General features: G+C 38.4%; 6 protein-coding genes across 6 annotated transcripts; 4 read left to right on the forward strand and 2 right to left on the reverse strand. All coding sequences in view use genetic code 12, as the record gives it.

Moving 5' to 3' along the window:
* Positions 1–987: 987 nt before the first annotated feature.
* CPAR2_806520 (uncharacterized protein) lies at positions 988–2,874 on the forward strand (the record flags this gene model as incomplete). Its single annotated transcript, XM_036808550.1, has 1 exon — positions 988–2,874. One exon carries the CDS (start codon positions 988–990, stop codon positions 2,872–2,874), a length of 1,887 nt encoding a protein of 628 aa, XP_036665275.1.
* A 239-nt stretch (positions 2,875–3,113) lies between these two features.
* MSH3 (mismatch repair protein) lies at positions 3,114–6,143 on the forward strand (the record flags this gene model as incomplete). The annotated part of the gene is made up of 1 exon (XM_036808551.1): positions 3,114–6,143. The coding sequence occupies one exon, from the start codon at positions 3,114–3,116 to the stop codon at positions 6,141–6,143; it is 3,030 nt and encodes a 1,009-aa protein (XP_036665276.1).
* On the reverse strand, positions 6,118–7,650 carry CPAR2_806540 (uncharacterized protein; the record flags this gene model as incomplete). The annotated part of the gene is made up of 1 exon (XM_036808552.1): positions 6,118–7,650. The coding sequence occupies one exon, from the start codon at positions 7,648–7,650 to the stop codon at positions 6,118–6,120; it is 1,533 nt and encodes a 510-aa protein (XP_036665277.1).
* Positions 7,651–7,990: 340 nt separating this feature from the next.
* Positions 7,991–8,464, reverse strand: CPAR2_806550 (uncharacterized protein; the record flags this gene model as incomplete). The annotated part of the gene is made up of 1 exon (XM_036808553.1): positions 7,991–8,464. One exon carries the CDS (start codon positions 8,462–8,464, stop codon positions 7,991–7,993), a length of 474 nt encoding a protein of 157 aa, XP_036665278.1.
* Positions 8,465–8,801: 337 nt separating this feature from the next.
* CPAR2_806560 (uncharacterized protein) lies at positions 8,802–10,331 on the forward strand (the record flags this gene model as incomplete). The annotated part of the gene is made up of 1 exon (XM_036808554.1): positions 8,802–10,331. One exon carries the CDS (start codon positions 8,802–8,804, stop codon positions 10,329–10,331), a length of 1,530 nt encoding a protein of 509 aa, XP_036665279.1.
* A 1,496-nt stretch (positions 10,332–11,827) lies between these two features.
* GCN4 (amino acid starvation-responsive transcription factor) lies at positions 11,828–12,922 on the forward strand (the record flags this gene model as incomplete). The annotated part of the gene is made up of 1 exon (XM_036808555.1): positions 11,828–12,922. The coding sequence occupies one exon, from the start codon at positions 11,828–11,830 to the stop codon at positions 12,920–12,922; it is 1,095 nt and encodes a 364-aa protein (XP_036665280.1).
* Positions 12,923–13,031: the final 109 nt, after the last annotated feature.

Genomic DNA, 13,031 nt, shown 5'->3' on the forward strand with positions numbered 1-13,031 from the left:
ACTTCTTCTCAATTTGCTCACTCTCGCGAATTATCAAACACATTGGCAATTGCAAAAAGCACCAGATGGTACTACTTGCCTCGTGTCCGTTGTTAGCATTGGCATTGGCGTTGTCTTACTTCTGTTGGGTTCTAAGCCAACTAGTATGCAACGCGATTTTTCAACAATAAACCCGGTTTTCCATTTCATACACAAAATTGTGTCCTACATATAGATGAAAATTTCAGGTAAAGAAATGGCTTCAAACTAGTAAATCATAATCGATGGGACTCCATAAAATGGCTTTCGGAGTTCATCCAAACTAGAACAGGTGCTTTCTCTTTTTTTAGTTGGCTTCAACCAAACTGAATTCGAAAGAATGACACTGATATGCAGGCTAAAAATTGGTTATGCGTGATATTCGCAAAAATATATGATGCACAATAATGCCATGGAAGGAATGGAAGTTCAAAAAGAAAAAAAATATAATCTGCTTTATTATAAAGGATAAAGGCGAGACCGTTCTTTTGATAAAAGGGGGTGTTCGTAACGGTGGTAGTTTCTCTTGTGGACTTGCACAGAAGCTATACAATATGTAGAATATTACTTTTCGGGTAACGTGACTTTTGGTGCTGTAACAACCTTTGCAAAAGTGTGCACTTCATGCATAAGTTCTTCGTACACGTCTAATACTAAATGGAACAAAATTTCAGTAGTAGAACAATAGAATTATAATTTTTTACTTCTTTTCTCTCTTTTTTATGTAGATTCGAAAACTTTATTTAAATTACATCCCATTTTATCAACACCGAGAAAGAAGCGTCTCAACTACTAGGCCAAGGCATAATTCATCTTTATCACCAACCAATTCTCAATCTAAGAGGCAAGCTATTCGCCGATTTTGAAAACTCCGGAAACGAAGTCACCCGCCAATATCACCAGTTTTATTCTTAACCGCTTAGATAACGTTGCAACCTCGATCCTTTATCAAATAGACATCATGTCACCATGCTAGATCCGTCAGCAAGATTAAGAAATGCCGTGATAGCCGGTAATCTTGCCATAGTCAAACGAATACTATCACGATTCCCTGAATTGTGGCTCAATGCCGACCCGAATCATCAAGGTTGGTCCAATCTACATTACGCATCTTATCATGGTCATTACTTGATATGTTTCCATCTAATCACATTCATCAATAAAACATTGGGGAACCTACAGAACGAATATACTACGTTGGATCTTTTAACATTTGATAATTTGAATGTCTTACATTTATGTATGGAGCATCATCATTCACAAACTTTGCACTATCTATTACAAGAGTTTCCTGGGAAATTGTGGCTCAATTCTATGGGTGGAGAACACAACCAGTCGCCATTGCATTATAGTTGTAAATACAACTTTAAGGAGGGAACCAATTTGTTGTTGGAATTTGGCGCCAACTACAAATTAGCGGATGGGAACGGAGACACCTGCCTACATTTGTGTTTCCAGTATGGAAGTCTAGATTGCTTATGCGCTATTGCCAGCTACATCATTTCACAATCAAAGGACAAAGACTCGGCAAAGGAAGCCTTAGATGCCCTTGAAAAAGTGAAAAATACAAATGGGTGGATTGCAAAGGATTTTGCCTCCAGTTTTGAATTAATTCAACAATATGAAGTAGTAAAGAGTCGAAGCTTAGCCAATTACAGCTTCATTACGCCACAACAAACAAAGCGTCAACTCTGGTTGGATGCTGAAAAAGCCAATAGCTCATCACGCGTTTCACTTGAAGAGAATAAGGTGTTGACGAGTCCAATTGTTCTGATGTCTTTGCAAAATCAAAATCTGCCATTACCTGCGAGACCTCAAAATCGAAGGCAGCATTCACGATCCTTACCTATAGAGCAAAAAGCCACTTCTTTCAGCCATGACTCAATACAGGATACTTCAAGACAAAGATCCAACACATTACTTAACAACAAACCTACGCCACTTAGCATTTCCAGTAAATCTTCACATACCTCGCTACATGGCAACTCGCTAGCGCTGATTCATGGAATGGTTGCTCCACTAACCCCATTGAATCCACCAAAAACCCCATCCATCAAGTCGGTCACTATATCACCAGTGGGAGCTGATCCTGTGAATGCAAGTATCGAAAAAGAAATGGAGTTGGACTCTCCACAATCGGTGTCTAGTGGCTCATCTTATTTTGCACAATCTAGTGATCATCACCACAACAGTAATACCAAAGCACGCAAATCTTCAGTATCCAAAGCAACGACATTGCCTTCAATTAGCTCCCCTACGGTAACATCATATGCAGAGGTTATATCTCCGCAAATCCCAAATACTCAGCACCTGCAACTGCAACCCCAGCCGCAACCGCACGAACCTAAAACAAGCCGTACTTCGTCATCCTCATCAATTGCCGCTAAAGTTGCATTCAATTCAAGCCGATCATCATTACACAATGTCTCTGATACCAGCCCCATCAAGACAAGACCAAGATCTTCTTCGCGACAACATTCCAATCTCAGCAATAGTCGAGTCAACAGCTTCAATAGTACATCAAGCACAAGCAGTGCAACCTCTAGCATCCCTCCTCAGGGTGGTTATTCTATCTCAAATAGTTCCGGTTCAAGTTTTGAAACTGTGCATCGAACCAAAGATGGTGATGAAAATAGTGAAACAAATACAGGAGCCTCAAAATCGAGCATCAATGATTTTGTGTTGAGGAAATCAAGGTCGTCTGGTACGTTACCTTCGGGGGCTGTCCCTAAAAATGGTGCGCATCATGTATTTGTGAATCCTGCCGCCAATACAAGTCTTCATTCATTGAATAGCAACAATGATTATGATAAAAAGGCATCAATTAGTAGCATCACATTTAGTCGTGTTAGATAGTTTATTGCATAAAAATTAGTGACTATTTCTGGTCATTCTTTCAAATTGATGCTCTTCCCGTCTTTGGATGGTACTTGAGTAGGGAAAGCGGTAACTTCAATCGCGTGCGATATGTCGTTGGCTCAGTTGTAGGACGTCTCTTTGTTACACCGTTGCTGCAAAAAGAAAATTCGTGTTTGAAAAATAGAAAACGCGTTTTGGAAAACTGACAGTGAAAAGGACTCTTCACCCAAAAACAAATGACGCCAAAAAAGCAACCGTCAATAAACCAGTTCTTTTCAAGTCAGAGGCCAAAGAGCTCAAATGATGATGATTCATTAAAGTCGAGTCCAGCGCAGCAATCGTATTCCAATGGTATAGACAAGTTTCAATTTGTTGAAGGCCAAGTTGCACCTGAGGTGTCTAAAGTACAACATCAGTTAGGTGCTCCAATATCACCCACTACCGGAACAGAAACACCCAATACGTCCCCATCGCCAGCCAGTCCTTCGACTTCAAATATTCTCGAGAGTTTCCACTATGTTAAGAATTCCACTGTGGCACCATCAACTACTAAACGCGAAGCAGCAATCTCGTTGACCAATCACAAACCTAAGAAACAGCGTGTCACCAAGCTCACACCTTTGGAAAATCAGATTTTGGAACTCACTGAGCTTCACCCTGACAAGATACTTCTAATTCAAGTAGGTTACAAGTACAAAGTTTTTGGTGAGAATGCAAAACACGTTTCGAGGTGTTTAAACATTATGTATGTACCTAACACCGATCCTCGATTTGCATACTGCTCTTTCCCTGATAACAGACTCCATATCAATTTGCAACGAATATTGAATAGCGGAGTTAAGGTTGGAATTGTCAAACAGATGGAATCAGCAATTATCAAGGAGATTGACAAAGTTGGCAAAAGTGGTGACTTGATGAGGCGTGAAGTGACTGGAGTATACACGAAAGGAACCTATATGAGTGATGAGTTTGTTGGAAGCAATTTAATACCAAATTCTGTTGAAGAGGAGCATAACAATTACATTGTGTGTATCAATGAAGTGACGGATCGAGAATTTGTCGTTGTTGCTGTACAACCCTTGACCGGTGAAATCATTTATGACGTTTTTACTGATGACGTAAGTCGAGAGGAAATGGAAACACGATTGTTATATCTTCGACCCAGTGAAGTTGTTGTCATCAACAAGGAGGAGGAGATAAATGCAACGACAATGAAGTGTTTGAAGCTTGTAAACCACGAGCTTAAAATTGAACATCGCAAAGTCGAACATGTACGATTTGATGACTATCTCAACTTGGACATGATTGACTACTATCTGCAAAATTTCCCGATGCTGGTTCAGGAATGCTTTCATGAACTTTTAGTATACTTGGCAGAGTTCAAATTGAGCAATGTGTTTACGATCCCACAAAATATCACTACGTTCAAGGATGCAAGAAAGTACATGATTTTACCAGCAAATACGCTAACGGCATTGGAGATATTCACCAACGAAACTGACCCAAAGTCACCAAGAGGAACGTTAGCATGGCTTTTAAATCATACGAGATCTAAATTCGGGCATCGGTTGTTAAATAAATGGATTTCTAGGCCATTGGTTGACCGAGAAAAGATTGAAGAGCGATACGATGCCGTAGAGGAACTAGGACGGGGATTTAATCACGTAGTTGATTCACTAATGACGCAATTGGAGAAGATTGGCAAAACGTTAGATATGGAAGAATTGCTCATCAAGATACATTATTCTGCGACAACTCAATCAACGAGGGTCAATAGAAAGCAGATATTCCTCTTGCTACAAAGCTTTAATGATTTATTAAAGATGGTGAAACTGTTTGCCAAGACAATACGAAGCCCAAGTTTAAATTTGACATCGCCATTAATTGTCAATATGTTGAACGATTTGCTTGAGCTGGCGGAGACGGGCATTGTAGAGAAATTCATCAGCGTGATTAACCCATCCTATTTGTTTAATGAACTGAAGGATCCATTTGAGCAAAAAACGAGCTTTTTCGATTTACGTCACGGTTATGACGATATCAATCACGAGTTTGCTGAAATTAAAAATGTGGAGCATTTACTTGATGAAGAATTGGTTAGAGTTAGACAATTGTTGCAACGACCTCAACTCAACTATGTCACCAGTAATCGAGAGCCATATCTCATTGAAGTGAGAAATGGCAAAGCTGTTAATTCATTGCCGCCTACATTCATCAAGATTAATGGAACCACTTCAGTGAGCCGATTTAGAAACAAGGAAATTTCAAATCTATACAAGCTAAAACAATATCATGAAGAAATGTTGGTGCAGCGATGCGATGAAGCATTTGTTGAATTTTTACAAAATTTGGATTCACAATATGGGTTTCTCCAAAAAATCGTCAAACATTTGGCAACTTTGGATTGTCTACTTTCCATAACTGCTGCCAGTGTGCTCAATAACCAAGCAAGACCATTATTGACTGATGATTTGGTAATTGATGTTAAGCAAGCACGACATCCAATTATTGAGCAGTTGAGAGATGGGTATGTGGCCAACGATATTGATATCCAGTACGACACCAATCGTGCATTGATCATAACTGGGCCAAACATGGGTGGAAAGTCCTCATATGTGAAAATGGTTGCCTTATTCACCATCATGACTCAAATTGGTTGTTACTTGCCTTGTCAATCGGCAACAATGGGTATCTTTGACTCGGTGTTTATTCGTATGGGTGCTAGTGACAATATTCTCAAGGGTAATTCGACTTTTATGACGGAAATGTTGGAGTGCAGCAATATTATTCACCGTCTAACTCCCAGATCATTGGTGATTTTGGATGAGATTGGAAGGGGTACAGGCACCACTGATGGGATTGCATTAGCGTATGCCATTTTGAAATACTTCATTGAATCGGAATTGAAACCATTACTTTTATTTATTACTCACTACCCTTCGATTCACATTTTGGAACATGAGTATCCGGGAGAAGTTGTCAATTATCATATGGGATTTGAAGAGGTTGACAAGGGAAGTGGTAAATTCCCTGAAGTTATATTCTTGTACAATTTGTGTCGTGGTGTCGTTGGTAATTCGTATGGGTTAAACGTTGCTAAATTGGCAGGAATCCCTGAACAAGTTATTGCCAATGCATATAAAGTGAGTGAAGACTTGAAACATGAAATTGAATTGGATGATGATTTGGAATTGCTCAAGTCGGTGCAGTCAGTGGTCAAGGGGGATGACGCTGATGTATCTAATTTATTAAAGTATGTAAATTGAAAAAATCTAGCACAAGCGTATTGAAAGCTTGTGGATTGTCTAAATATATATGATGGCCAGCATCTTTAACCACTTTAAACTGGGTTTTAGCATCATTGTTTTCGCGTATCTTTTTACAAATGTACTCGCCACCTTTAGAATTCATCCAGTCCTTTTCACCGTACAACCACAACGTACTGATGTCATGTTCAACAAGGAAATCAACAAATCCACGATCGCAAAGGGGCAATTTGGGCAAGATTTCATGATTTATGAGTTTGGTAATTGCCAATTCGCCCGACGCTTGGTACTGATTGAATATCGAGAATGAGTAGCTGTGTAATTTATAAATCAAATCTAATGCTTCATCGTTGTTGTTATTGTTGTTGTTGTCACCACCACCAGTATTCAAGTTTCTAAATCTTGCAAATGACCAGTACGAGATCAATTTAGAATAAAATGGACCGGTTTTCTGTAACAAGTCAAATGGTGACTTGTTATTTTCCCACAACTTTTGCAATACTGAACTTTTGGGGAATTTGGGTTTACCTACAAGTTCCCAAGCTTTGGTGAATTCGGGACTAATTACCACTTGTTGATCATCCTCATCTTCAAATTGCAATTCTCGTAATGGGTTACTTGCATAGTGAAGATTTACATTGAACCTCTCGTCATTGATTAAACTATGTTCGTTGGACTCTGTGCCCATAGGGCTCACCAAGATCAAATCAGACACGATTTTTGACCCATCCTTTTGAATATTATACTTCATCAAATAACAGCAGGACAAGTATGCCCCCATTGAGTGAGCAATGAGTTTGAATGAGTTGATGTGTCTTTGCAATCGCCAGTTTTCAATCTTGTCAATAAACCAATTTTCAATTTCCAAAATCTGTTCAATTTGTTGTCGTTTCTTTGGTGGAGTTGTTAAAAATTGTCGTGGGAATTTTGGTCTGGCAGAGTTGCCAAACCCAGGCAAATCTATCAAGTGTATACGTATCCCCGGGATTCTAATCATCAGCTCAATGTTTTTGATGAAATAGCCCAATGCTGCCATATAACCATGAATGATGACTATATGTTGGTCTGGTCCTGGATCAGTATTCTCCAAATAAAATTCATGAATAAATGAACCGTCACTGAGTTCAACGTCTAGTGATTTCCCTTGCATGGAAATGGGTCCTGCCTCGTTAGCTGTTTCCCCTGCCATGGGTGACTCAATGTATACATCGTCTGGCAAAAGTGCTCTAAATAAATCATACTCTATCTGTCTATTCTTTAATAATGCTTCTTTAAATTTAGGATCATCTTTATTCACTGCCCCATGCTCCCGTTTAAGTTCCAGTGAAGACGACCACCAATCTTGAAATGATTTCAAAATGGGGATTGATTTTGTTGTTGTGGTCTTGGTAAGCTTTTGCTCTGTGGTCGAGTCTACTGAGAGCTCAGATGAAGATGTCGAATGTTCATTTTTGGTTTTGTTGGGGTTCCCCATTGCCTCGATTGAGGTTTGTATCAATGAAGTCATGGTGATGTTACTGAATGTTAAAAGCAGATAGATTAGCTTTTGCTTATCTTTATTTTTGATTTTCGCACTTCGGGCTTTATCATAAACTGATAGCAATAGCTTTTGAGTTATGATCAAGAACCACGCCAAATTCGAAAAAAAAAGCCCAACCAGAGACCAGCTAAGCCATGCTATGTGAATTCCCACATTTCTACAATGCACACATTCCACTATCACTATCAAAACCTCTGTATATTAAAATTAAAAAAAAAAATTATTACTATTCAACGACGATAAAGAAATAAACCGTAAGCAACTATACTGATATCCACCGCTGTTATTGACTCGTATATATGTAGCATCAATGCTGTACTTTATTATCAACTTCTGAGTACAAGGGAGGTGCGCTTTCCCGATATTGATCTGCTTTTGCAGTACTACCATTACTGCCTCCTTCGACAACTGAACCGTAACCAAAAGCAGGCTGAGGAGATGGCTCGTCTGCAATGTGCCCATTTTGTGCCTGGTTGTGCTGCTGATGATTATGATGGTTATGATGATGATGATGAGGGTGTTGAGGATGATCTCTTGGAGTTTGATTCTCCAAATCATTTCTGTAGACATAATACACCTTTGATTCACTTTGATGGTAATAAGGTGGGTATTTGGCAATGATGTACCAAGCATGGATCAAACCGGGGATGAAACCAAGTATACAAAGAAGGATATTAATGGCTGAATCTTTGGAGCATACTCCACGACGAATCCATACTGGCAATGGTGGGAAAAACACTGAAAGAACGATTAACAAAAGATCGGAAAGGCAGATGCACATTGTTTTAGCCTCTAAAAAGGGGGGGAGGAGGTGTTTGGTTGTATTCTATAACTCTTTTATCAAGACCAGTGATGGTTTGTTCAAAAGTAAGTGTAGATAGGAGAGCTATAGTTCTGTAGTCATGTAATTTCTTTTTTCTACTCCTTTTTGCCTCTGATAGAGGGTGATGATGTAATGTCGTAAATAGAATGTGTCGCATTTTTTAATTCACGACACTTCTATTCCTGACCTTTTTTCTTGATCTCTCTCTCTCTTTGTTTTTTTCACAAATCGGTTCAAGTGGGTTATACATTTTTTCATTTTGCCATCAAAACAATACCAAAGTTGATCAAAAGCCATGGCTACAATAGCATTGAATGTAACGTATCAAGGACAACCAAAAAAGTTCACTGTTAATAAATCACAAACCATATCTCAATTTATATCACAATGCTTAACGAGCTACAACATTGATGGTAATACATTTAGTGCTGAATTGTATCACAACAACAACCACAAGGCATTGGACTCAGCATCACCCATTAGGTTAACTAATCTTTTGAATAATGCCAAACTTACACTCAAGGTGAAGAAACTTGATCTTAACAAGGAAATCAATGTCAAATTTATCAGTGACAAAGGCACGGTGGTTAAGAAATTCACTGTAGCTACTACTTTGCATGACATTGTTGAGCAAATAATGGGTCGGTTACTGAAACCAACCCAATTGAGAATATTGGATTTGGTGATTGGGTATGAAAAGTATCTCACGACTACATTGGGGTCTCTTGTTGGGAATGCCAACAATGTTGTTATTCGATTAGAGTATCAGAAACTGACAAATGAAAGGGATGCATTGTTTAAAAAACAACAAGAGGCCAATAGATTACAGTTGCAAGAGATGCAGAAACGAAAGGAAATGGAAGCTCAAAAGCGTCATCAGGAGGAGCAAGAGAAGCAAAGGCTTAAAGCAGAGGAAGCAAAGTTGAAAAAGGTGAACAAAAACGTGTCAGAGGTTCTGGAGCCTCAAGAAGATGCCGAAATGAAAGACGCTGATGAGGAAATACCCTCAACAGCTACTGAGTCCTTGTCGGATCCCAGTACTAGTGATGTTGGCGCGCACCCTGGCCTTGAACCTGCTTCAGAAAGTGCAGCATCTGATTCCGATTATGTCTATCAAGAAGAACCAGTTGATGAAACACCCAAATTGTACGTTCCCTCGAGTAAACCACAACCAACGTATCAAAATCCCGATGAAGATTACAACATGACCATTGACCAAGCAAAGACTTATCAAAATGTGATTCGCAATTCAGCCAAGAGACTGAAAAAGATTGGAGTTGACACGAAAAAGCCAAGCAAGTATTTTATACGTGTTAAATTCCCTGATGGAGCCATACTACAAATCAATTTTCTTGAAAATGTCCATCAAGTTAAATTTGGCACATTGGTTAAAAAGTTGGATGAATTATTAATTCCTGAATTTATCAATACCTATAATTTGAAAATTGGGTACCCACCATTTACCAAATTGAATCAATCATTTGCCATGAATAACGAGTTACTACACAATTTACAAGATTTTCAAGCAGAACAAGTTGTTCTCATATGGGAATTGAGTAAAGAATCAAACAAGGCAGCGCATAATGGTCCATTTTTGAATAATGAATCAAAGGATTTAGTGATTAAACCAAGTGACGAATTGCCAGCTATAAAATTGGCCAAACATCGAAATGAGTTACCACTGAATGAACTGACAAAGTCAAAAGGGGCAAGTGGTGGTGGATTTTTCAAGTCCAAATCAATGCATAAAGATGGTGGTGATGAAGATAAGGATGGTGAAAAAAAGAAATCCAAATTACCTAAATGGTTGAAAATGAAGAAGTAAAATATGGCTTTATGTAGGTACAGTAGTAGTGGACAGGGGAAGAACGGTTCCATCAATGTCTATTATCAAGGGCGCCGTTTATATCTTATTTTGGAGGAGGAATCCTATAAGTTCGGAGTTTATGCGGACGGTCTCTCCGTTAACGGGTGAAAACAAAGCTATTCGATTGGCTACCTATTTAGGAAGTAGGCGCTTACCAATGATACTTTAGTACACAAAGTAAAGAGTTTTTCTTCTTTTTTGGTAGATTGATCCCAAATAAATCACACAAATTACGAATTGCAAAGGTTTCACATGCGCCGTGGTTTTTGGACGGAAGGGGGGAAGGGAAAAGGGAAAAGGGGAGGAAAAGTTAGAAGAGTGAGACATCAGGGGGAAAACACGAGTATGGTAAAAGAAGATTCCAATTGAATGTGTGTATTTTATCAAGGGTTAGATCTACGAAAGTTTCAGTTGTCATTTAATTGAGAGTTGGCGGGAGGGGGGTGGAAGGGGAACGAAGGAAGGGTATATCTAATCCTTTTGTTGTTTACACTTTCAACCCTTTTACGTATTATGATATGAGTCATAAAACAAAGCATTACAAAAGAGATTTACCTACCAAATGTACACTACCTTTCTCCTTAGGCTTAAGTCTTTAGTACACTGAGTATCCAACCAATCAGATTGCGGTATTTACTTATTTTGTGTGTTTTTGTGTATTTTTGTGTACTTTTGTGTGTTTTTTGAAATGTTGTTTGTTGTCGGTGTGGTCGTTGGTCGTGTACTGTTTTACAAATTTGAGTTTCTTGCCCTAAACCCAAATCAAAACTACTCCAAAGCTTGTGCTATATAAATATTATCACCAATTCCCACCAATTCTCACTGAAGAACCAACTGAAAATTTTTTTTTCTTTTCCCTTTTTTACTCTATATTTCCAACAAACAAAACAAACAGTATACACACAACTCTTAATTACATCAAAGACTAAGACTACTATTACAGCTAATTACTATTGCTTAAATTTTCATTCACCTTCCAGAGCCTACAGAGATTACTAATATCACAATGTGTGCTTAAATATATCTACTACTACTACCTTTTACGTTATATTTAAAACCCTTTATTGTTATTTATCGATTATGTCATAAATAATATTTACTTACTTTACTTAAAGAGAGTTTTATTCATCATCAATTTTTATTTTGAAGATTTGATCGTTTGTTTGTTTGTTTGTTACACTACACAATCAGCTCCCCCCCTTACTGTTTATTTAAAAATGTTGAAATAGAAAGAGATTTACTTTACCTGACCTGTTCGTCATGGCGTTGCTACCACTACTACTACTATAAACTTATTCCCCACCAGAGTTATTAAAGAATTAGGATACTGTTACAAGAAATTACTATACTACTGTTTGAAGAAAGAAAATTATTAGATACAAATTACATTTATTACTACTACTACTACTACTACTGCTGCTACTACTACTACTATTACACTAAGATTTAATAAAATGTCTGCTGCTACAAATACTGCTACTACACCCATTGATTTCGAAGATTCCTTGTTTGAATCTCACGAAATGATCAATGAAACAATGATTGAACCAAGAAAAAACGAAGTTGCTGCAGCTGCCGCCGCTCCCGTAGCTACTACTGCTCTGGCTGCTCCAGTTTTATCAGAGGTTGATCAGAAAAAGGACGTTGCATCGCCTTTTCAAATCCACTCGAGTGTATTGGAATCTGTTTTCAGTACAAACTTGGATGGAAACGATGCATTAATAGATCATACTCCTATGTTTGATGAATTGGATTTCATCATGGATGGTGCCAAGGTTAATTCCAAGGAGGATTGGGTTGCTCTCTTTGGAGGCACCGATGAAGAACCAGCCATGTTTTCCACTGAAGGTGAAGGTGAAGGTGAATGTGGAAATGAAGGTGGTGAATTTGGTCCAATTCTTTCCTTGGATGATGCTGGTATCCATGGTGCTAACGGTACTGATGGCGCTGTTGATGACGACTCAATTGTCCCTCATGATGAAGTATTGGAGGCTTTGTTGATTGAGGCATCACCAAATGGATTATCAGATGATACCATTTCCGCAGCTACTACTTCAGCATCGAGTCCTGATTTAATCAGCACTGTTGCTACTAGTGTTGCTGCTTCAACTTCACACAAGAGGCCATTTGGAGAAGTTGACTCTGTTGGAACTGCCACTGGTGCTGGTGCTGCAAAGAGACACCACCAGTCACAGTTGTTTACTCCTAACCCATCATCTACTTTACCAACACCTCAATTGGATATGAAGAAACCTAGCTCCACCTCTTCTTCAAAGAAGGTTAAAGTTGATCATTTGGGATGCGTCACTTATTCCAAAAAGCAAAGATCACAAACTTTGGAACCAATTTCTTTTGAAGGTATTGAGGATTCTGCTGCTTTGAAACGAGCCAAGAATACTGAAGCAGCAAGAAGATCAAGGGCGAGAAAGATGGAAAGAATGACACAATTGGAGGATAGAGTTGAAGAATTGTTGGGTGAGAATTCCAAATTAAGTGATGAAGTTGCTAGATTAAAGGCGATACTAGGAGCTAATGGAATTGCTCATTAATTATTTAGATGCTTTTGTTAATGTTTGAAATTTTTTTTTTATATATAAGAAAATAATATACATTGGTTACCAAAGTATGATTATAATTGAGTCTAGATGTGAATTGTAG

This window comes from Candida parapsilosis, contig 005807 (assembly GCF_000182765.1).
Source record: "Candida parapsilosis strain CDC317 annotated contig 005807".
NCBI lineage: Eukaryota > Fungi > Ascomycota > Pichiomycetes > Serinales > Debaryomycetaceae > Lodderomyces > Lodderomyces parapsilosis.